At 37.2% G+C, this 23014-nt stretch overlaps 2 protein-coding genes across 2 annotated transcripts; one reads left to right on the top strand and one right to left on the bottom strand.

Annotated features, from left to right (window-relative positions):
- Positions 1–13416: 13416 nt before the first annotated feature.
- LOC145598879 (uncharacterized) lies at positions 13417–16044 on the bottom strand. Its single transcript, XM_081655279.1, has one exon. The coding sequence runs from the start codon at positions 15976–15978 to the stop codon at positions 14122–14124; it is 1857 nt and encodes a 618-aa protein (XP_081511405.1). The 5' UTR covers positions 15979–16044; the 3' UTR covers positions 13417–14121.
- Positions 16045–18533: 2489 nt separating this feature from the next.
- LOC145597239 (calmodulin calcium-dependent NAD kinase-like) lies at positions 18534–22912 on the top strand. Its single transcript, XM_081653386.1, has 8 exons — positions 18534–18786; positions 18934–19157; positions 19334–19398; positions 19539–19772; positions 20537–20663; positions 21091–21413; positions 21884–22028; positions 22512–22912. Exons 1-8 carry the CDS (start codon positions 18534–18536, stop codon positions 22782–22784), a joined length of 1644 nt encoding a protein of 547 aa, XP_081509512.1. The 3' UTR covers positions 22785–22912.
- Positions 22913–23014: the final 102 nt, after the last annotated feature.

Raw genomic sequence — 23014 nt, 5'->3', positions numbered from 1 at the left:
CTTCAGAAAGCATTTGCAAGTAGAACTTCACAACCACAAAGACATCAGGGAATTTGCTACTCTGTTCCATATGCAGCCAAGAAGCAATTGATCTTCTTTATCGGTTTCTTCAAAAGAAGTTGCTGCATCAAAGAAGAAAACAATGTCATGTTGTGCATCTATGAATATGACCACTTATCTATAAACTAATGCAGTTGTCAATTCAACTGACTGAGGCCTAAGAAAATGGCATCCAGTATAAAAATTTTCTAGCCATTGCAATTCATAAAAAGTTTTGGCATTATTGAATCGCAGCATGCACATAACTGCACTAAATATTCAGAAATCAATTACATATACTCTGAAAAGCTGTTTGATGGATAATTATTAAGTTTGGAAATGGAATGGTAAATTTTAATTCTCAGTGTTTAGTTCAAACTTTCTGTTTTAGACTCTGTTATCAAGGTTTAAAACACAATGTCTTCATTGCACGATGCATTCCAAACCCAGGTCACAAAAGCCACTCCCCCCATAGCATCACTCCCACTCTCTCATGTGACCAATACAGCCAATTTACACAATTTCTAGATTTCAGAAAACAACAACAACAAAAAAGGCAGAAAATCTTTAATTAGATTATCACACAAGAATATTATTAACGGAAAACAATACGAGACAAGAGAAAGAAAAGATTAAACCTCGGGAGGAAAGGGAGAAGAGAGAATACAATATAATGCCAAATTGCAACAAATCACAGACAATAACCACAACACCAAGCAAGATGATCAAGGGTTGAGTACCAAGACCCCATATAGCCCACATCTGGCCATAGAGTTGATAAATTCCCCACATCCAGACCCAGCAGCCATGGTTGACAATACATCAATTGCAATATGAAGGAGAAAGGAGCAGTAGTTATCTTTATTAGAGATAGTAAGACCTTCAGCAGATGAGAGGATGGTCGGTGACATGCAAAAGGATGTGAAGCAGAGTCATGCAAAGGCAGCGGTGTAAACAACAGAGCTTGAGGAGTCAATTATTAGAAAAAATAACCAAATAGCTTTAATAAGAGAATAGAATACATTCCTATACCTTATCTAACACCACTCAAATTCTAGTTGAACCACACAGGCTTTGATATTATCAATTTGGCAACAGAAGTGAGACTGCTCAAGAAAGTGACTGTGAACTAAAGACACCTCAGGCTATTTTAACCCTCTAGGCTCATAGTTGGTCCTCTCCAGTTACTTAATATCAGTTCCAACATTTTCATAGCCTTTGGTTTCTTTCAAGAGTGTCTATAGCCCCAGACAATCGAGCCAATTATGGACATCAAACATCCAGAAGCAATTCATTGTGCAGGCAAATTTTGATTTTCTATATAGGTGAAACAAGGTCTTGCAAGCAAAAAAAAAAAAAAAAAAAAAAACAAAACAAAAACTTCCCAGGGTTAACATATTGTCACTTGAGAAACTTTGAATTTCAGAGAGCTGCAGAATGACAGTGGGCTAGTGACAGCAGTGGGCTTCCCGCTGCCAGTCCCAAGCCTGGACAAAGGAGGAGGGTTACGGTGGGCCAGTGACAACGAGTGTAAAACTTAGTCACCTCACATAACACGTGACATGACAAGTGTAAAACGCTGAATTAGGTATGTGACGAATGAACGCCCATTCCCTCTCAACATTCTGCATCCCGGGGCACAACTAGAGACCTTACACCAGACCAACACTTTTATTTTTCCAAAAAATATTTTTTATGGGCCCCAAAAAGCGAAAATACGGGAAAAAAGGAGGTAATTGGAAAAATATGAAAATTTGATGAAATAGTCCAGAAGATAGGGAAAATGTGGGGAATAAGAAGGGAGGGGGGGTTTAACGCTTTTTACATCCCATATTGTGCTTTTTTCGTGGTTCGGGACCGGGACCGAGAATATGGTGATTGACTCCAAAACATGGTGATTGGGGGACAGTTTGGGTTGCTGGTGATTGTTTACATGAGATAAGATATGATACTTACATTACAAACATGAATAGTTTGTTCAAATATATCAATCAACATAACACATCATATCAATCAACACACATGTGAATAGTAAAATCCCTATTGTCAAATCAATCTTCATATTATATAATGTGTTCGTTTCCATTACTATTGTCAAATCACATCACTATTACCCTTAAACATCACATCACTATTTTACCCATATTACATTACTAATATAGCATAATTATATTTTTATGGCATCACACTTGTCAAGTCACATCATATATTGACATCACATCATTAAAAATTTACTTTCATAATATGACATCATTATAGTCAAGTCACATCACTTCAATATACATTATGACATCATTATAGTCAAGTAACATCACTTCAATATACTTATATGACATCATTATAAATATATGACATCACTATACTCAAATCACATATCACATTATTAAACTTATATGACATCACTCTTAGTTTTAAAAAGCGCGCCTAGGCGCACTTGAGGCGCGAGGCGGCCCTCAAATCGCCTCAAGGTCCTGTAGCGTGGCGAAGTCAAGGAGGCGCGCGCCTCCGCGCCTTTTAATTGAGGCGTGAGGCGCTATGAGGCGTCGCTTTTGAGGTTTGAGGCGCTTTGAGACACGTGCTACTATTGCTAATTTAAAAAAAAATTGGCTTTAATTAAAGAAATAGAAGAGAGAGAAAACAGATCTATTTGAAAATTAAAACCCTAGCTTCCCGATTTACGTTGGGTCTCAGCCAGATCTCGCCGGAAACCGTCGCTTCTCGCCGGAAACCTAGCTATTCTAGCCGGAACCTGTCGATTCTTGCCGGAAACCTGCCGATTCTCGCCGGAAACAACCCAAGCTGTGGTGGATCTTGCCGAAAATCAGGTTAGCTTCTTCGTTCTCTGTTTCTTTTTTTTTTTTACTTTTTTTTTTTCGTTTTTTTTGTACTGCTTCTTCGACTTATCTTTATCTTTTGTATTCTGATTTATATTCTGTGCTCTGTTTTTTTTTTTTTTTTTTTTTTTGCTTTTCAGTTTATTTATTTTAGTTTTTGGTTCCAATTTTTTTTGTTTTTCTCTATTTATAACTTTATATTTATTTTGTTACTGTTTTCTGATTACAGGACATGGATGAAGAGTCCCTTCCTTCCACCGGATCATCCGATCCCGACCCGGCTAGAAAATATGGAAAACCGAAACCTAATAATAGAGTTAATTGGCATTGTAGTTTTAGTTAAAGAGTTTCATGCCATTAGCGCCTTTTAAGGGTATCTTGTAGTTCCTTTGTTAATTTATGCATTAATAATATGTTATTTTGATTACTTAAGGCTTATATTTTGGTCTAGAAGTAAGTTATAAGGTTTTGGGCACTTAAGGTGCGCCTCGTATCCAATAGGCGCGCGCCTCCGCTTTGCGCCTCGCGCCTAGGCTCTAGGGACCCTTTGCGCCTCGGTGCGCCTCTCGCTTTTTAAAACCAAGACATCACTATATTTCATGAATTTCAAAATAGAGTCAAAACTCATTCTTGGTACTTTATGGACATCTTTATCTGTGTCTTATGGTTTCAAACCTCCTTATATGACCCCAGGAGTCATCCAACACTCAGTTTATTTTCCGAAAAAATGTTAAAAATTGATCCAAAATAGTGTATTATAGCCTTCAATTTAGGACAATTTTCAACTTATTCTGACCCGAAAACAAAAATTGTCGAGATGCTTACCATGGACCCTAATACACCCTAAGAGTCTATTTGGGTGGGTGCAACCATCCAATATGCCATCAAACGGTCCGTTTACCCGTTCGCAACTTACACTGATTTCGTAAACTCAAGCCTACCACGGACATTTATGATAACATATGATAGTCATATATGATTCCAAACGGCATTATATGACCCTGAGATGCATTCCCTAGGGCCTCAAGACTTTTCTCCACCGGGCCTCGTAACCTTAAAAATTCCTCAAAAAACATAGATAATAGCCTTCAATTTTGAAAACTTTTGACCTTTTTTTGCCAGGAAATAAAAATTGCCGAGATGTTTACCATGGTCCGTAGTACCCTCTGGGAGTCCATTTAGGTGGGTGGAACCATCCAATTTGCCTTAAAACGTTCAATTTAACCGTTCAAAACTTGCACCAATTTCGTGAACTCAAGCCTACCACGACATTTACGACAATATAAAATGGTCATATATGGTTCCAAACGGCATTATATGACCCTGAGATGTATTCCCTAAGGCCTCAAGACTTTTCGCCATCGCGCCTGAAACCTCCGAAATTCCTCAAAAACGTGGATAATAGTGTTCAATTTTGGAATTTTTTAACATTTTTTCGCTCAGAAATAAAAATTGTCGAGATGTTTACGATGGTCCCTAATTCCCTCCGAAAGTCCAATTAGGTGGGTGGAACAATTCAATATGCCTTTAAACGGTCAGTTTACCCCAACTTACACTGATTTCGTGAACTCAAGCCTACCACGGACATTATGACAACATATAATGGTCATATATGGTTCCAAACAGCATGAGATGCATTCCTTAGGGACTCAAGACTTTTCGCCACCCGTACTCGTAACCTTAAAAATTCCTCAAAGAACGTGGATAATAACCTTCAATATTAGAATTTTTTGACCTTTTTTCACCCGAAAATAAAAATTGCCGAGATGTTTACCATGGTCCCTAGAACCCTCCGGGAGTCAATTTAGGTGGGTGGAACCATCCAATTTGCCTTAAAACGTTCAATTTACCCGTTCACAACTTGCACCAATTTCGTGAACTCAAGTTTACCACGACATTTATGACAATATATAATGGTCATATATGGTTCCAAACGGCATTATATGACCCTGAGATGAATTCCCTAAGGCCTCAAGACTTTTCGCCATCACGCCCTGAAACCTCCAAAATTCCTCAAAAACGTGGATAATAGCCTTCAATTTTGGAATTTTTTAACCTTTTTTCGCCCGAAAATAAAAATTATCGAGATATTTACCATAGTCCCTAATACCCTCCGGGAGTCCAATTAGGTGGATAGAACCAACCAATATGCCTTTAAACGGTCAGTTTACCCGCAACTTACACAGATTTCGTGAACTCAAGCCTACCACGGACATTTATGACAACATATAATGATCATATATGGTTCCCAACGGCATTATATGACCCTGACATGTATTCCTTAGGGCCTCAAGACTTTTCGCCACCGGACCCCGTAACCTTAAAAATTATTCAAAAAACGTGGATAATAGCCTTAAATTTTGGAATTTTTTTGACCTTTTTTCGCCCGAAAATTAAAATTGTTGAGATATTTACGATGGTCCCTAACATAGAATAAAAATGTGGTCGCGGTCGCGATCGCGGGAACGGTCGCGGTAGCGCGGTATCGGTATTGGTACGCCCGTAACGGAGTAGGTATCGGTCGTCGCGGTAGAATTTTAATTTTAGAGTATTTTAAGGGTGTTTTTTACCAAATTGAAGCCCAAAATATGTATATTAATAATAAATATCATTTATAATTGTAATTATAAATGTAATTCATATATTTAAAGCCATGTTTTTAATTATTTGTATATCTTAATAACCGGTAAATGTATTTATTAATTCTGTATCTATTTTTATGTATTTTTTTTTTATTTTTAAACATATTATTCTTTATTTGTAATTAATTTATTAAGAAAATTAAATTATTATTATTTAAATGACAATAATAATAACCTCATATTAGTTATAAAAGAAAAAAAAATTACAAAGTTTAATAAGATAAATACAACAAACCATGTTACTGAAATGATGCATAAGCCATAAATTCTACAAATATTACATATGAAATTCTTAATACCAAAATGAGTGGCGTGGAGCATCTTGTTGGGCATCTCCATCGTTATTATTTCTTCCAGTTTCCCCGAAAAAATATGATCCCGCACCATCCATCCATGTGGACTCATTTTGACTAGAGTTACCGCTACTACCACAATAATATGTAGGCTGATGATAGTGCACACCACCATAATTTAAGGTGCCATGGTTGACAATATGAAGACCTTCTTGATTGAAAGGGTCAAGTTGTGGTTCTTGGTAGCCAAATCCACTCCCACTCGCTCCTGCATATGGCATACCTATTGTAGATTGAGGATATGATGAAAAAGAATCATGATAGTTGTAATCTTGGGGGTTGGAAGTTACTGATTCAGATGGAAAAACATTTTGTTTTGTACAAAAATTAGTGACAAAATTTTTTAACTTTAATTTACTCATTTACGTGATACACTGTTACTCTAATACAATAATTAAAAAAATATTATGCACAAGTAAATGAATTACCAATGTTCACACATGTATAATTGTTTAGCACTTTATAAGTTTATATTACTAGTCTAATAAAATAATTAAAAAAATATTATGCACAAGTAAATGAATTACCAATGTTCAAGCATGTATAATTGTTTAGCACTTTATAGTTTATACTACTAGTCTAATGCAATAATTAAAAAAATATTACCATAACAAAATTTCCTAAACAATTTCTTAAAAGATACAAGTCCACAATTCTACATATAGTCATATAATTGTCAAACACCTTTCTTAAAGTAATACACTAATACTACATATAATAATTATATAATACAACAATCTTAATACTTATCTAAAAATTTAATTACAAAAAAAAAAAAAAAAAAAAAAAAAAAAAAAAAACCTTACGTTGGTTGCTGCTTCTACTACTTGATACAAGTATACATCTAGTGTTTTACAGCTCACTAACAAGTCCCAACTCCCAGAGTACTCCCAAGTCCCAAAGTAGCAGTAGCACTATTCTTCTTCAAATCCACAATTTCCCACTCATCTTCAACCTCAGGAGAAGCTAAGTAATTGGGGATGGTGAGTTCGTCGGCCGGTTTACAGCTTACTCCCAACTCCCAAGAGTCCCAGAGTACTCCCAAGTAGCAGTAGCACTATTTTTCTTCAAATTCCTAATTTCCCACTCATCTTCAACCTCAGGAGTCGAAGCTAAGTAATCGGTGATGGTGAGTTCGTCGGCCGGCGGCAATGTTCTATCCCCGACTCTACTTTTCTTAAATCTGAAAACGGTAAGTTTTCCTTGCTTTTCTTGTTTAAGTTTAGATCTGAATTTCAATTACTTCCTCCTCTTCTTTTATCTGTGAAAATTTACAACAAAAACAAAAATTAGACTCTTTGCGGGAAACACGGGGAATATTAGCTCTGAAAAAGTTTTAAGAAAAATCCATAAGTACTCATTGAACTTTTTGAAATTGTGAATGCGGACAATTCGTCCAAGATACGGATGTCGCGGTTAAAAAACGCTTGTCGCGGTTAAAATTCGTTTGTCGCGGTATATGTCGCGTTGTTTTCTAGCACTCCGTGACAAAACGCTAAATATCGTAACGGCAGTTTTGAATACCGTTACAATACGGCCGCGACGCATCAACTCGGCCGATATTTTATACCATGGTCCCTAATACCCTCCAAGAGTCCATTTAGGTGGGTGGAACCATCCAATTTGCCTTAAAACGTTCAATTTACCCGTTCACAACTCGCACCGATTTCGTGAACTCAAGTCTACCATGACATTTATGACAACATATAATAGTCATATATGGTTCCAAACGGCATTATACGACCCTGAAACGTATTCCATAGGGCCACAAGACTTTTCGCCATCGTACCCCGTAACCTCCGAAATTCCTCAAAAACGTGGATAATAGCCTTCAATTTTGGAATTTTAACATTTTTTCGCTCGGAAATAAAAATTGTCGAGATGTTTACGATGGTCCCTAATTCCCTCCGGAAGTCCAATTAGGTGGGTGGAACAATCCAATATGCCTTTAAACTGTCAGTTTACCCGTTCGCAACTTACACTGATTTCGTGAACTCAAGTCTACCACAAACATTATGAAAACATATAGTGGTCATATATGGTTCCAAACAGCATTATATTACCTTGAGATGCATTCCCTAAGGCCTCAACACTTTTTGCCACCGGTACCGCAACCTTAAAAATTCCTCAAAGAACGTGGATAAATAACCTTCAATATTAGAATTTTTTGACCTTTTTTCGCCCGGAAATAAAAATTGCCGAGATGTTTACCATGGTCCGTAGTATCCTCCGGGAGTCCATTTAGGTGGGTGGAACCATCCAATTTGCCTTAAAACGTTCAACTTACCTGTTCACAACTTGTACCAATTTCGTGAACTCAAGCCTACCACGACATTTATGACAACACATAATGGTCATATATGGTTCCAAACGGCATCATATGACCCCGAGATGTATTCCCTAGGGCCTCAAGACTTTTCGCCATCGCACCCTGAAACCTTCGAAATTTCTCAAAAACGTGGATAATAGCCTTTAATTTTGGAATTTTTTAACCTTTTTTCGCCCAGAAATAAAAATTATCGAGATATTTACCATAGTCCCTAATACCCTCCGGGAGTCTAATTAGGTGGGTGGAACCAACCAATATGCCTTTAAACGGTCAGTTTACCCGCAACTTACACAGATTTCGTGAACTCAAGCCTACCACCGACATTTATGACAACATATAATGATCATATATGGTTCACAACGGCATTATATGACCTTGAGATGCATTCCTTAGGGCCTCAAGACTTGCCCCGTAACCTTAAAAATTATTCAAAAAACGTGGATAATAGCCTTCAATTTTGGAATATTTTTTGACCTTTTTTCGCCCGAAAATTAAAATTGTTGAGATGTTTACCATGGTCCCTAATACCCTCCGAGAGTCCATTTAGGTGGGTGGAACCATCCAATTTGCCTTAAAACGTTCAATTTACCCGTTCACAACTTACACTGATTTCGTGAACTCAAGCCTACCACGGCATTTTTATGACAACATATAATGGTCATATATGGTTCCAAACGGCATTATATGACCATGAGATGTATTCCCTAGAGCCTAGGGCCTCAAGACTTTTCGCCATCGCGCCCCATAACCTCCTAAATTCCTCAAAAACGGGGATAATAATAGCTTTCAATTTTGGAAATTTTTAACATTTTTTCGCCCGGAAATAAAAATTGATGAGATGTTTACCAAGGTCCTTAATACCCTCCAGGAGTCAAATTAGGTGGATGAAACCATCCAATATGCCTTTAAACGGTCAGTTTACCCGTTTGCAACTTAAACTGATTTCGTGAACTCACGCCCACCACAAACATTTATGACAACATATAATGATCATATATGGTTCCAAACTTCATTATATAACCCTGAGATGCATTCCCTAGGGCCTCAAGATTTTTCGCCACCGAGCCCCGGAACCTTAAAAATTCCTCAAAAAACGTGGATAATAGCCTTCAATTTTGGAACTTTTAACCTTTTTTTGCCCGGAAAAAAAAAAGTGCCGAAATGTTTACCATGGTCCCTAATACCCTCTCGGAGTCCATATAGGTGGGTGGAACCATCCAATTTGCCTTTAAACGTTCAAATTAACCGTTCACAACTTACACCGATTTCGTGAAGTCAAGCCTACCACGACATTGACGACAACATATAATGGTCATATACGGTTCCAAACGGCATTATATGATCTTGAGAAGTAATCCCTAGGGCTTCAAGAATTTTCGCCATCGGAGCCCGTAACCTCCGAATATCCTCAAAACACGTTAATAATTGACTTCAATTTTGAAATTTTTTAACCTTTTTTTGCACGGAAATAAAAATTGTCGAGATGTTTACCATGGTCCCTAATACCCTCTCGGAGTCCATATAGGTGGGTGGAACCATCCAATTTGCCTTTAAACGTTCAAATTAACCGTTCACAACTTGCACCGATTTCGTGAACTCAAGTCTACCACAGACATTTATGACAACATATAATGGTCATGTATGGTTCCAAACGGCAATATATGACCCTGAGATGTATTCCCTAGGGTCTCAAGAATTTTCACCATCAGGGCTCTGGGCAACCTCTGAAATTCCTCAAAAACGTGGATAATAACCTTCAATTTTGGAATTTTTTAACCTTTTTTCGCCCAAAAATAAAAATTGTCGAGATGTTTACCATGGTCCTTAATACCCTTCAGGAGTTCAATTAGGTGGGTGGAACCATCCAATTTGCCTTAAAACGTTCAATTTATCCGTTCACAACTTGCACTGATTTCGTAAACCAAGTCTACCACGGACATTTAAGACAACATATAATGCTCATACATGGTTTCAAGCGGCATTATATGACCCTGAGATGTATTCCCTAAGGCCTCAAGATTTTTCGCCACTAGGCCCAGTGACCTCCGAAATTCCTCAAAAAAACGTGGATAATAGCCTTCAATTTAAGAATTTTTTTTACCTTTTTTCGCCTGCAAAATAAAAATTGCCGAAATGTTTACCATGGTCCCTAATACCCTCCGGGAGTCCAATCAGGTGGGTGGAACCATCCAATATGTCTTTAAATGGTCAGTTTACCCGTTCGCAACTTACATTGATTTCTTGAACTCAAGCCTACCACGGACGTTTATGACAACATACCACGGACGTTTATGACAACATATAATGGTCATATATGGTTCTAAACGACGTTATATGACCTTGAGATGCATTCCTTAGGGCCTCAAGACTTTTCGCCACCGAGCACCGTAACCTTAAAAATTCCTCAAAAACTTGGACAATAGCCTTCAATTTATGAAATTTTTGACCTTTTTTCGTCCGGAAATAAAAAATTCCCGAGATGTTTACCATGGTCCCCATTACCCTTTCGAAATCCAATTAGGTGGGTGAAACTATCCAATTTGCTTTAAAACGTTCAATTTAGCATTTCACAACTTGCACTGATTTCGTGAACTTAAGCCTACCACGGACACTTATGACAACATATAATGGTCATATATGGTTTCAAACAGCATTTATGACCCTAAGATGCATTCCCTAGGGCCTCGAGACTTATCGCCACCGGGCTTCGTAACCTTAAAAATTCCTCAAAAAACATGGATAATAGCCTTCAATTTTGGAATTTTTTGACCTTTTTCCGCCCGGAAATCAAAATTGCCGAGATTTTTACCAAGGTCCCTAATACCCTCCGGGAGTCCAATTAGGTTGGTCGAACCATCCAATTTTCCTTAAAACGTTCAATTTACCCGTTCACAACTTGAACTGAGGGTTTATTCTCATTGACTGAACTCAGTTGAACTGAAATGAATATTTTATAAAAGAAAGAAATTAGAAGCTAAACTGAACTGAGCTTAACTAAAAATGTATGAGAACAGGCCCTGATTTCATGAACTCAAGCCTACCACGGACCTTTATGACAACATATAATGGTCATATATGGTTCCAAACGGCATTATATGACCCTGAGATGTATTTCTAAGGGCCTTAAGACTTTTCGCCGCTGGGCCCCGTAACCTCAAGAAATTCCTCAAAAAGCGTGGATAATAGCCTTCAATTAGGAATTTTTTGACCTTTTTTCGCCTGGAAATAAAAATTGTCAAGATGGTCCCTAATACCCTCCTGGAGTCCAATTGGGTAGGTGGAACCATCCAATTTGTCTTAAAACGGTCAATTTACCCGTTTTCGTACACGCCTCTTATATAGGCTGTAAGATTTCACGAGGCTTGTACGTAGCCGAATAATGGACATATATGGGTCGAAACAATATAATACGACCCCGTGATGCATCACGTAATGTTTCGTGAAATTCCGACACCCGGTCCTGACACCTCCTAAATTGCTCCAATTTCGTGTATAGCCTTCATATTTTGCTTCCGTATATCATTTTGTCAATAGGCGAGCTTATGCATCCAAGTACTTCCAAGGGTTCCCAAAGAGCTTTGGGAGTCATTAATAGTGCCCGGAACCATCTAATTCATCCTTAATCATCATGTCTTAAGGGCCTTAGGAAGCCATGGTTGACAATACATCAATTATAATATGAAGGAGAAAGGAGCAGTAGTTATCTTTATTAGAGATAGTATGACCTTTAGCAGATGAGAGGATGGTCGGTTACATGCAAAAGGATGTGAAGCAGAGTCGTGCAAAGGCAGCGGTGTAAAGAAGAGAGCTTGAGGAATCAATTATAGAAAAAATAACCAAATAGCTTTAATAAGAGAATAGAATACATTCCTATACCTTATCTAACGCCACTCAAATTCTAGTTGAACCCCACAAGCTTTGACATTATCAATTTGGCAACAGAAGTGACTGTGAACTAAAGACACCTCAGGCTATCTTAACCCTCTAGGCTCATAGTTGCCAGTTGGTCCTCCTCTCCAGTTACTTAATATCAGTTCCAACATTATTTTCATAGCCTTTTGTTTCTTTCAAGAATGTCAATAGCCCCAGACAATCGAGCCAATTATGGACATCAAACATCCAGAAGCAATTCATTGTGCAGGCAAATTTTGATTTTCTATATAGGTGAAACAAGGTCTTGCAAGCAAAAAAATAAAAAAAATAAAAAAAAACTTCCCAGGGTTAACATATTGTCACTTGAGAAACTTTGAATTTCAGAGAGCTGCAGCTAAATAAAAGCTCCGAGAGAGAGCATTGTATTACATCAATCAACAGAAATCAGGAATACTACCTCAGTGTTCTTACAATCAATCCGATTTTTTAAACCTGAATTAGTTACAATGGCAGTGGGCCAGTGACAGCAAGTGACAGTCTCAAGCCTCAAGCCTGGACAAAAAAGGAGGGTGACGGTAGGCCAGTGACAACGAGTGTAAAACGTAGTCACCTCACATGACATGTGAAATGAAAAGTATTTACAATAGTTAAGCTAACTAACAATATCACATACTCTCATCACCAAAGGGCCAGTCTAGACTTTACATGCAATCTCATATCATTATATGCACATTATTTTATAGCTTATAGCAAGCTTTTAATTAAGTTTGTAAGAATTCTTAAAGGCCATTAAAGACACTTTTCATTCTAATACTAACATCTTCTTCCAGGTAAACTAAGAATGAGGGTAACAGGCAAACCAATTCACTATTGAACATTTTCTGGATTGTGGTTCCCACTAAGGCCGCTAGGGCCACTGTAAATTTCTATCTTTTTTTTTTTTTTTTTTTTTTTTTTTGCATAACAGTATTAGTAAGACTTGCTTTTTGTGAACCTTAGAGTTCGTACCTTTGCTACTTTGATCACCACACTCCGCATATTCCTCTCTTAAGACTCACTGCTACAGCTGCAGCAAAAAAAAAAAAAAAAAAAAAAAAAAAAAAAAAAAAAAAAAAAAAACATGCCGCATAAAAAGGCTGACCATGCAACTCATATAGAAGATATAACTGCAAGAAAAAGAAAATTAAATGAACATACATGATCCGAGCAATACATGCATTGGGAATGTCTGAATCAGTTTGATTGTTCAGATAGTCTACTAAGATTGATAAATCTGTCATAAATGAAAATATCAATGAAATTGATTTATGCCCAAAGTACCAGTAAACTTACAACTTTACAAGTTTGATCAAGCAGTTGTTCTCATAGCATGATTTCCATGGGCCACATTGCAAGTCTCTGATAGATATTGAAGTGTAAAACCGACATACATTTACAGTCGGTCAATCAATCACAACAATCATGTGAGGAAAGCCAAAAACTTCCATAATTACAGAATGGCAAGCGATAATCCACATCACAGCTTGATATCATGTAATACCAACTCAGGAAAGAAAATAGGCAGCCTCCAGTTGTTCTCTGTCACTTTGACTCCATTTTTTTCACTGCTACATAGGACCAGTGGCTTTACAAAGAACTAATGTGCCTCCAAATGAGATTATTTTAGCCTACAATTGACAGAGGTAAGAGCAACGGGCATCCTCAACCTTGTTAGTGGTGCTGCTCGTTCTGGAATCTTAGTATCATCTTGAAAGCATGAAGGGCATAAACTGGCAATACTACGAAGAAGACAGCTGCTACCAAGTACCACCCTATGACCCTACCAGATGTGCTCAAATTGTCCAAGAAAATGACTGCCCGTGAGTACATATTACAAATGAAGTCACCAAGACTACTGAAATAAGAATTAGCTTCCTAGGTCTGTGAGTGGGTGGACCATAGCAATCTGTTAAATGTAGGCTCAAATCTGCCATAGAGAGCAGCTACTCTGTAGACAAATCTCACTTTCAAAGAAGTAAGAAGAGAAAGAATTTTGTAGCCTAGTCAGATCATCAGGACTTTTTTGCTGATGCTTGCATGGGGAAGGTTGGTAGCATATTGAGCAACTTCTTATGATCTTCGTTCTTAGAAAGTAAATCTACCACTATAGAAGCAGTGAATAAATCTGGTGAAAGTTTTCTTTTCTTCATTTCTTGAAGAAGCTCCACCACCATATTGCTCTCATTTTTCTTACAAAACCCATGCATAAGGGTATTGAATATAAAATCATTAGGGGCACAACCTTTCTCTTCCATATCTCCAAAATAACTATAAGCCTCTTCTAGTTTGCTTTCCATGCATAACCCATGGATCATGGCTCCATAGGTTACAATTGTCGGTTGCAAACCGACAGATGGTAATCTAGAGAACAGCTCTTTGGCAGCTTCAAAGTTTTTCGCTTTACAAAGCCCATCAATGAGGCAGTTATAGATCCTGACTTCCAGCTTAGATCCACGAGCTTCTAAAGCATTAAAAAGTTCCAATGCCTCTTGAAGGCAATCGTTTTTGCAAAGCCCATCCAAATATATTGTATAGGTAACTGAATTTGGTGTGAGGCCAAGATCTCTTATCTCACCAAATATTCTTCCAGAATCCTCAACTCTTCCACCTCTAAGAAGACCAGTTAGCAAGGTATTCATTGTTACAATTGTTGGCTTAATTCCTTTGCTAACCATATCTTCATATAGCTTCATTGCTTCATCTGCATTCCGGTTTCTAAAATATCCATTCATCAAAGTATTGTAGCTAATTACATCACAACCATCACTACTACTAGCTAATAAGTCAAACACTTCTCTTGCACCATCAACATTACCAAGTAAACAGAGGCCATCTATAAGTGTGTTATGTGTAAACACATCAGGAACCACACCTAGCTGCTTCATTTTCTCCAACAGTCCTTTCGCTTCTTTTGCTTTGCCAACTTTGCAAAGCACACTAATGAGCATATTGAATGTCACCACGTTAGGCTGGATACGTTGGTCCAACATTTCGTTAAAAAGTCCTATCGCCTCTTTCCATGTCCCAAAATGACAAAACCCATCAATCATAGAACTATAAGCCACAACATCAGGAGAAATACCCTCGGATTTCATTTCCATGAACAATGTTTTTGCCTTATGGACAAATCCTGCTTTACAAAGGCCATCAATAAGAGTAGTATAAGACACTAAACTAGGTTTAAAACCAAAACCAAGTTTCCCATTCCCCATTTCTCGATGCAACCGCAATGCGGCTTTGGCATTCCCCGACCTACACAACCCATTGATCAAAATCCCACAAGTAGCCACATTTGGCTTACAACCCAAATGCACCATCTTCCTAAACAAACCAGCAGCTTCACCAATTTTGTACTCCAAACACAACCCTCTAACCAAAAAGTTTAATGTCATCACATTTGCCTGAAAACCCTTCTTTAAAATCAACCCTAAAACCGAAAATCCAGCACTAGTACATTTCATACTACAATAACAATTCAACACAGTATTCAAGGATATAAAATTGGGAATCAACCCACTTAAATTCAACCTCTTATAATAGCAAATAACAGGATGAAATTGCTTATTTTTAACCATAGCACCCAACAAACAATTGAAAGACGAAATTGGTGGGGTGGGGTGTAAATGAATCATATGATCAAATAAAGATTTTGCTTCTTCTATAGTAATATTGCCTGATTTGCAAGTAGTACTTAACCATTGAAGCAATTGGGTATCTTCTTTAAATTGAGAAATTGATTTTAGAGTAGTTATTCTGGGAGTAAGTTCGGAAGAATCTACATGAAATAAAGATGAAAGCTTGTTACCCGTTATTGCAGAAGCTGTAATTGATGGTGCATCAGAAAAACTTCTGCGAATGATGAAAGCCATGAATAGCAGTTAGCAGCGCCACAAACGAGCGAAAGAGGAAATGATTGTGAGAAGAGGAGTTGAAGTGTTGAACTAGTGATTAGTGAAGTTTCATCACTTTCTAGTTTCTAACTATCTTAAGGAAAATAATTAGTCATTCCTAGTTAAGTCACCAAACATTTTATTGAAGTGTTTCGCATAAAAAATGACACAATCTAATTAGGGATGGCAACGGGTCGGACTCGGAGCGGATTATGTTAAATCCGACTCCGATCCGACAGGAAGTCGGATGTTAAATCCGACATCCGACTCCGACATCCGACTCTGACTCCAACATCCGACTCCGACTCCGACTTTAATATCCGACCTCCGACTCCGACTCCGATCCGACCCGACTCCGAGTTTCTTTTTCATTATTTAATATACTTTGAGATGTTGGGCTATTTGGGCCTTTACAATCCACACCCAATGCCACCATGACCCACACAAAAATCCACTATCTATTGGAGTCGGAGTCGGATAATCCATCAAAGTCGGACATTTGTCGGAGTCGGATTTTTTTCTCGGATTTTTTTTAGGATCCGACTCCGACCCTCCTCCGACTCGGAGTCGGATTATTTTAATGGAGTCGAACTCGGATTACTTTTTTCTCGGACTCGGAGCGGATTTTTTACCTCGGATCGGGGCGGAGTAGGGTCGGATCCGGACTGGATTGCCATCCCTAAATCTAATGGGCCCAACTTGGTGTTTTTTCCGTGTTAAATTAATTGTAAGTTGTAACACTTTGATTGATAGTCTGATACACGTGATAATATCATGTTGTGAATGGTCACAAAGCCATTAGCGATAGCTAATCCACACGTTAGAAGTGAAGCACATTAACAAAGGAAACAAAGCTTCAGTTTGGTTTGCTAATCGAGGAGTATCTCAACACAATTAAATTGAGTTGATTCAAGTCCCCTCGCTTTTAGGTCGTATTTTACATAATGATGTAGTAGGTTTGACTTTACCACGTGGTGTTCCTCTTTAGTTTGTTTTTATGTTTTTTTTTTCAGACTTTGCCCCTTGTGTGTGTGCACCAAAAAAATAAATGTAAGCAACTTATATCTTATTAGGTGCTTTGACAATATATAATACAACAATATTTATTACAAAAATAATATTTTATTAAGTGTTATTAATGTCTATCTAAAATCACCCCACCCCTTTTTCATTCTATGTATTAATGTGTAATTATTGGTCAGTTTTCTTATATGCTAAGCATCCAATTACATGGAGTAATTTAAAATTAAAATACTTTATACAAATGGAGATTTTTTTTTTTCTCCATATCATCTAATGTGAACGAATTGCTCAAATAATATAACTCCTATTACATGGCAAAACCGTACAAAATAGCAGGAATATTGACTTTTGACTACTACGAAGTCTACAATACATTCATTTTTGTTGTCAATACAATTAATCGGAAATATTTAATGCTTGTCTTTAAATTAGAAATTAATCAATAAGTTAAAACTTGAAATAATATACTACCTCCGTCCCCTTTTAATAGTCCCTTATGGACATTTTTCACGGGAATTAATAAACACAAATAAAAAAAAGTTAAAGTACATTGAAAAAGTAAATTGACATTGGGTATGCAAAAAGTAGAGAGAGAGAGTAATAAAAGTACATGGGAAAGCAAAATTTACATAGAAAATATAAATTTGCACAAGTATTGTTGCAAATTGGAGAAAAGTTTGGAAAAAAATTAATATTTATGGTTGTCGGAAAAAGCAAATTGGGTGAACAATTTGAGACTAAAATTTGCCCATAAGGGCAATAGCAATGGTGGGGTTTGTGTGAGGTTTGTTGGAATTTTTTAGAGGTTTTTCAACAAACCTCTTGTTGTGGGTAAAGGTTTGTATTTTAGAGGTTTGTAAATACAAACCGGTTTGATCATGTGAGTTGGCAAAATTTTGGGGCTTTTTCCTTTTTTTTTTTTAAGAAAAGAAATGTTGTGGCAGGTTCATCTATTGTTGGTGAGAGGTTTGTTAGGGGAGAGGTTTATATAATGATGATGTGGCAGGTGAACAAACCTCTTAGAGGTTTGTTCTATTGCTATTGCCCTAAGGGACTAGGAGATGGAGGGAGTAATAAATTAATAATAAATATAACAAGATAAATTTTGAAAGAATTTAATGCTTGTCTTAAATTTAGAAATTAATAAATACGGAGCAAGTTAAATCTTGAAATAATAAAATAGATAAATAAACAAGATAAATTTTAAAAGAATTTAATTAGAGAAAAGAAATAAAAATTTCCCTAACAAACACAACCCACTTGTCAAATTTACAAGAATAAAATTCATAGCCAAAACAAATCACAACGATTTGCATGGCAAAGAGTGATCTCTTCCACTAATCACCCCCCTTATCTGCCATCTCAACACAGATTATGAATTTTCTCTCTCTTCAGCCCAATCATTCAGAGAAATGCAGCAAGGTAAGATCTTTTCCATAACATAATCCATCAATAAATATAATTTTATCTTCTATTTCTACTAATTTTGGCAATGCATCATCTTTTCTACAATGGAAACATCAACCTTCATAACTAACTACCTTGATGATATCCTTTCCTCTCAGTCTGATTCTGACAATTCTAAATGTCACAAATCTTCAGATGGCTATGCAATGCTTATCGCGTCTACGGTTGGATTAATGATTGCTGCCGCTGCTGCATTGTATCATCAACGAAACCTTAAGAACCAAAAACTCGTCCCTAGGATCAAGTTTGATAGCTCCAAGAGGGTGGCAAAGCTCGAGCGATTTTCTCATTATGTAGGTAATTACATCTAATTCTACCTGATATAAATTTATAGATCAATTACAAACAAACATACATTTTATGATCTCCTGATATAAAATCGGGATGTTACATGATATGACTTATAATATAATTATGAATGTCTCTTATGATCAATATGGGCAGCAAGGCAGTTAGGATTCCCTGACAGAAGGCTATGTCCACAGCTCAACAGATTGGCGTCTGATTATATACAAAAGAGAGAAGGTTGGGAGGATACCGTCTACTCCTTTTTTGCCCGTGATCCAGATTGTGATTCACTCTTCATCAAGCTAGTCGAGGAATTTGAACGATGCATTCTCAGTTACTTCGCCTTTCATTGGAGTTTTGCAGAGACTTCCCTCAAACAGGTAATCCATCAAAGACCCGGCATGCAATCAACTTAGCACCCCAAATAATTGATCATGCTGAAAATGTATGGGTAATGAAACATTTGCCTAAAGCCCTGCAAAAAGCCATAAGTTTGTAGCAATATTTGTACCTTAATACATGACAGAATCTTAATTTAGGCTGGTATACATTTCAGGTGATGCAAGGGCCAGACCCAGAACCAAAAAAGAAGCTCAAGAATATTTTGCTAGCTGCCTCAAGGTAAGTCAGAGAAAAACTCTCAGAAACGAACAATTTGGTTTCTTGCAATGAACAAAGTACTTTTAGATGATACAATATGAGAAGTGTGACAATAAAAGGGAAATCAAAATTCATTTTCTCATGCTATGTAATGAGTCCAGGGAGAAGATAATAGAGAAGGTGACCAAAGACTTGAAGGTAGCTAGAGTATTTACCACATTGGTGCAAGAAATGAAAGCAATTGGACTCGCTCAGCCAAAACCAGAGATCGATGAGTCTGAATGCACAGATGTGATGGCACCAGTAGCTTTCAAAGATAGAAGTCCAGTTCTCCTCTTTATGGGTGGTGGAATGGGAGCTGGGAAAAGTACAGTGCTTAAAGACATCCTCATTGAGTAAGGAATACATCTCTTTTATTATGCGTGAAACTTGCAAAATATATTGAGAAAGAATACATCTCTTTTATTATGCATGAAACCTGCAAAATATATTGAGAAAGAATACATCTCTTTTATTATGCATGAAACCTGCAAATATATTTATATTGAGAAAGATGATTATACAATAAGGAAATAATGGAATAACAATAATATATATCTTTGATGAAATCAATCAAAACAGATGTCTCGGCTCTCTGCTAAAGGAAAATAAAGATAATATACAATATTTTCAGCTTAGTCCCCTGATACAAACTACTAATTTCCACAAGACAGGGTCACAAGGGCTCTAATTCATTGCTTATCTCTCCATATATGTTTTACGGTCAAAGAGAATTGTTTCCTGCTGACATCTTAGGGGTTGTTGACAAGACCTGAATCAGCATGCAGCTTTACAATCTTAGCCTAATCACAGCTTGACTCAAACGCTTGGGCTTGATCTCATACCTTAATGAGTTAAGTTGAGGAAAAATATGGCAAAAGATTATTAAGATTTAAGCAGACAGTTACTGTTTATTGCAGCTTCCTAAAATTATACAAAGTAAATGATATATATGATATCTTATGACTCATAATCTCTGTCAAAAATGATGCTTTAATTGAAAGCAATTTGGTCTTAGACATATAGTGCTACAAATATAATAGTTCAGGCATTCAGCTGCAATACTAAGAAGTACTGAAACCTCTGAAAACTAACCTCGTGATCTCAATCATCCATGCAGACCATTTTGGCAAGAAGCATCAGGGCAGGCAGTAGTCATAGAAGCAGATGCTTTCAAAGAAACAGACTTATTTTATAGAGCCCTTAGCTCACGGGGCCATCACGACGCAGTCCACACAGCAGAGCTGGTGATTGTCTTCTCTTCTCTGGATATAAGATCTTGCCTCAATTGCATGTAGATCAATTAACATCAATCTTATCACCATGCTAAAAACTAATACTGTCTGTTTAGAAAAACCTATGTACATAATGCAGGATTTGCAGGGGTCAGGTGCATCTGCCTGAACCTATTTGAACAGAAGTGCCAAAACATAACAATAACTTGTGATTTAAATAACAATACATATAATTCCTCAAACACTTAATGCTATGAAGTGATTAAATCACCACTTGAGATTTGACATATCATGTCTAAAACTCGCAGGACAAATCAAATTGCATATGCACTTCCTAAGTTCCTAAGCGAGCACCATAGCTTTACTCTTTCCTGATTCTTGTGTACAGTATGCGACATATCATGATAATTTGGGTCACATAAGATTTTATTTCAAACAGGTTCACCAATCATCTGCAGACGCAGCAGCGTCAGTACTCGTGACAGCACTGAATGAGGGTCGAGATGTTATCATGGATGGCACCCTATCTTGGCTTCCCTTTGTAGTGCAGACAATAACTATGGCCAGGAATGTCCACCGCAAACGATACCGTATGGGACCCGGATACCATGTGGCTAAAGATGGAACTGTGACAGAAAATTACTGGGAACAAGTAGAAGACGAAGAGGAGGAGCAAACAACCATTAAAAAAAGAAGGCCATACCGAATAGAGTTGGTTGGTGTTGTTTGTGATGCCTACTTAGCAGTGATTAGAGGCATAAGGTAAGCATATACTGTAATTTTCTATAAATCTGCTACTATCAGTCATTCAGTCTCATAGGCTCATATATTAAACTCCTATCATCAACTCATATAGCAAAATTCCTTCTAAAAAAGCAAGCTGCAAATCTTGTATATTGTGCATAATGGCAAGCATGATACCTAGTCATTTTAGTCTGAATACAAACCACAGGAAACAAAGGTGAGAAAGGGAGTCCAGCTCACAAAGACCTGCATTCCAGTCAAATATGAGTCTATGTTTTAGAACAAAATTTACAAAACTGAAAATCAGCATGTGAATTGACTTCTACAGTTCAACATTCATCCTACAAAAATATTCTGCAGAGACATAGAAGGATCTTCATACTTTTATCCACTTAACTTAGCCATTGGACCATATTATAGGCAGGATACAAACAAGTTATGTGGTTAAAATATGGAACTAATGAAATAATTTCTCGTTTTACATGCAGGAGGGCAATCTTGTGTGGGAGAGGTGTGAGGGTGAGTTCACAGCTAAAGTCTCACAAAAGATTTGCAACTGCATTTCCAGCATATTGCCAACTAGTAGACCAGGCCAGATTATACTGCACAAATGCTTTGGAGGGTCCACCTAAGGTACTTTTTCTCATCTTCCCGTTCACTTTCTATGGTTTAGTTAACATTACTATTGTCATTAACTACAATTAACCAAAATCATCCCCGACGAAATTTATCTAAACAAATCATATCACCAAATAAGGCAACACAGAACAGAATTATATCTGCTCCGCCCAAAAATATAAATCTCAGTGTTATATTCTATGTGTCTGACTGACTGTATCTACACATGCATTAATTGCAAATTAAGATCATTCATAAAACTTAACAGCCATGGTTACACTAGGCATAAGATCATTCCCGCATCTCAAGAAAATATTTATTTTTCTACTCAATCTTATAGAGTGTGCAAGATCTAGACAAAATCAGAAATCACAGAATCACAAATGCACAAAACAATTTCACCCACACCAAGCCTGCACGCAGCCAGCCAGAACATTAAACTGTTTCTTGCTTGGCATTTTATAAAACTATTGTACTAAAGATCATTATTGTATAAAGTTGATAGGATGGAAGGACAGAGACAAAACCCTACTTGTTGATCCAGAGGAATTCAAGTGCCTGAAGATAATTTCAGAGTTAAACGAGGAAGCAGACAACATTTATGAGCTTTACAAGGACCCAAACCCAGCATGTCAAGATGGCTCTATTTGGAAAGACATAGTATCATCACCTTCAAGGTTAAATGTGCAACAGGAACTGAAATACTCAATCCAAAGAGTTGAAGGGTTGATAGATACCAAAAACAACAAGAGCAGCTTCCGGAACTTATGAGAGCTGGATGCCTGGATTCCAAAAGGATGCAAGCTGAAATCTTCCACCATCTCGAGCTTCTTGTTCTGCAATTCTGAATTCTTCTGGCAAAACAGAGTCAAACGTCTGTATGTAGATCCAATCACATCTACCTGCTAACAACATTAAGATGATACAGCTGCAGCATCATTTTGGGGAAGTATACAGATCAATAAAGCACAAGTAGCAGTATGCTGTTTACAATGCAATTT

The sequence above is a fragment of the Chenopodium album genome, chromosome 20 (assembly GCF_948465745.1).
Source record: "Chenopodium album chromosome 20, dcCheAlbu1.1, whole genome shotgun sequence".
In the NCBI taxonomy this organism is placed as follows: domain Eukaryota; kingdom Viridiplantae; phylum Streptophyta; class Magnoliopsida; order Caryophyllales; family Amaranthaceae; genus Chenopodium; species Chenopodium album.
The sequence above is the reverse complement of the archived record's forward strand: the minus strand, read 5'-3'. Positions and strand labels throughout refer to the sequence as shown.

Bases quoted from the DNA above. Each gene is read 5' to 3' on its own strand.
- LOC145598879 (XM_081655279.1), bottom strand. From the start codon at position 15,978: ATGGCTTTCATCATTCGCAGAAGTTTTTCTGATGCACCATCAATTACA.
- LOC145597239 (XM_081653386.1), top strand. From the start codon at position 18,534: ATGGAAACATCAACCTTCATAACTAACTACCTTGATGATATCCTTTCC. The intron at 18,787-18,933 runs GTAATTACATCT...CAATATGGGCAG, and splicing joins GCGATTTTCTCATTATGTAG to CAAGGCAGTTAGGATTCCCT. The intron at 19,773-20,536 runs GTAAGGAATACA...TCATCCATGCAG, and splicing joins CTTAAAGACATCCTCATTGA to ACCATTTTGGCAAGAAGCAT.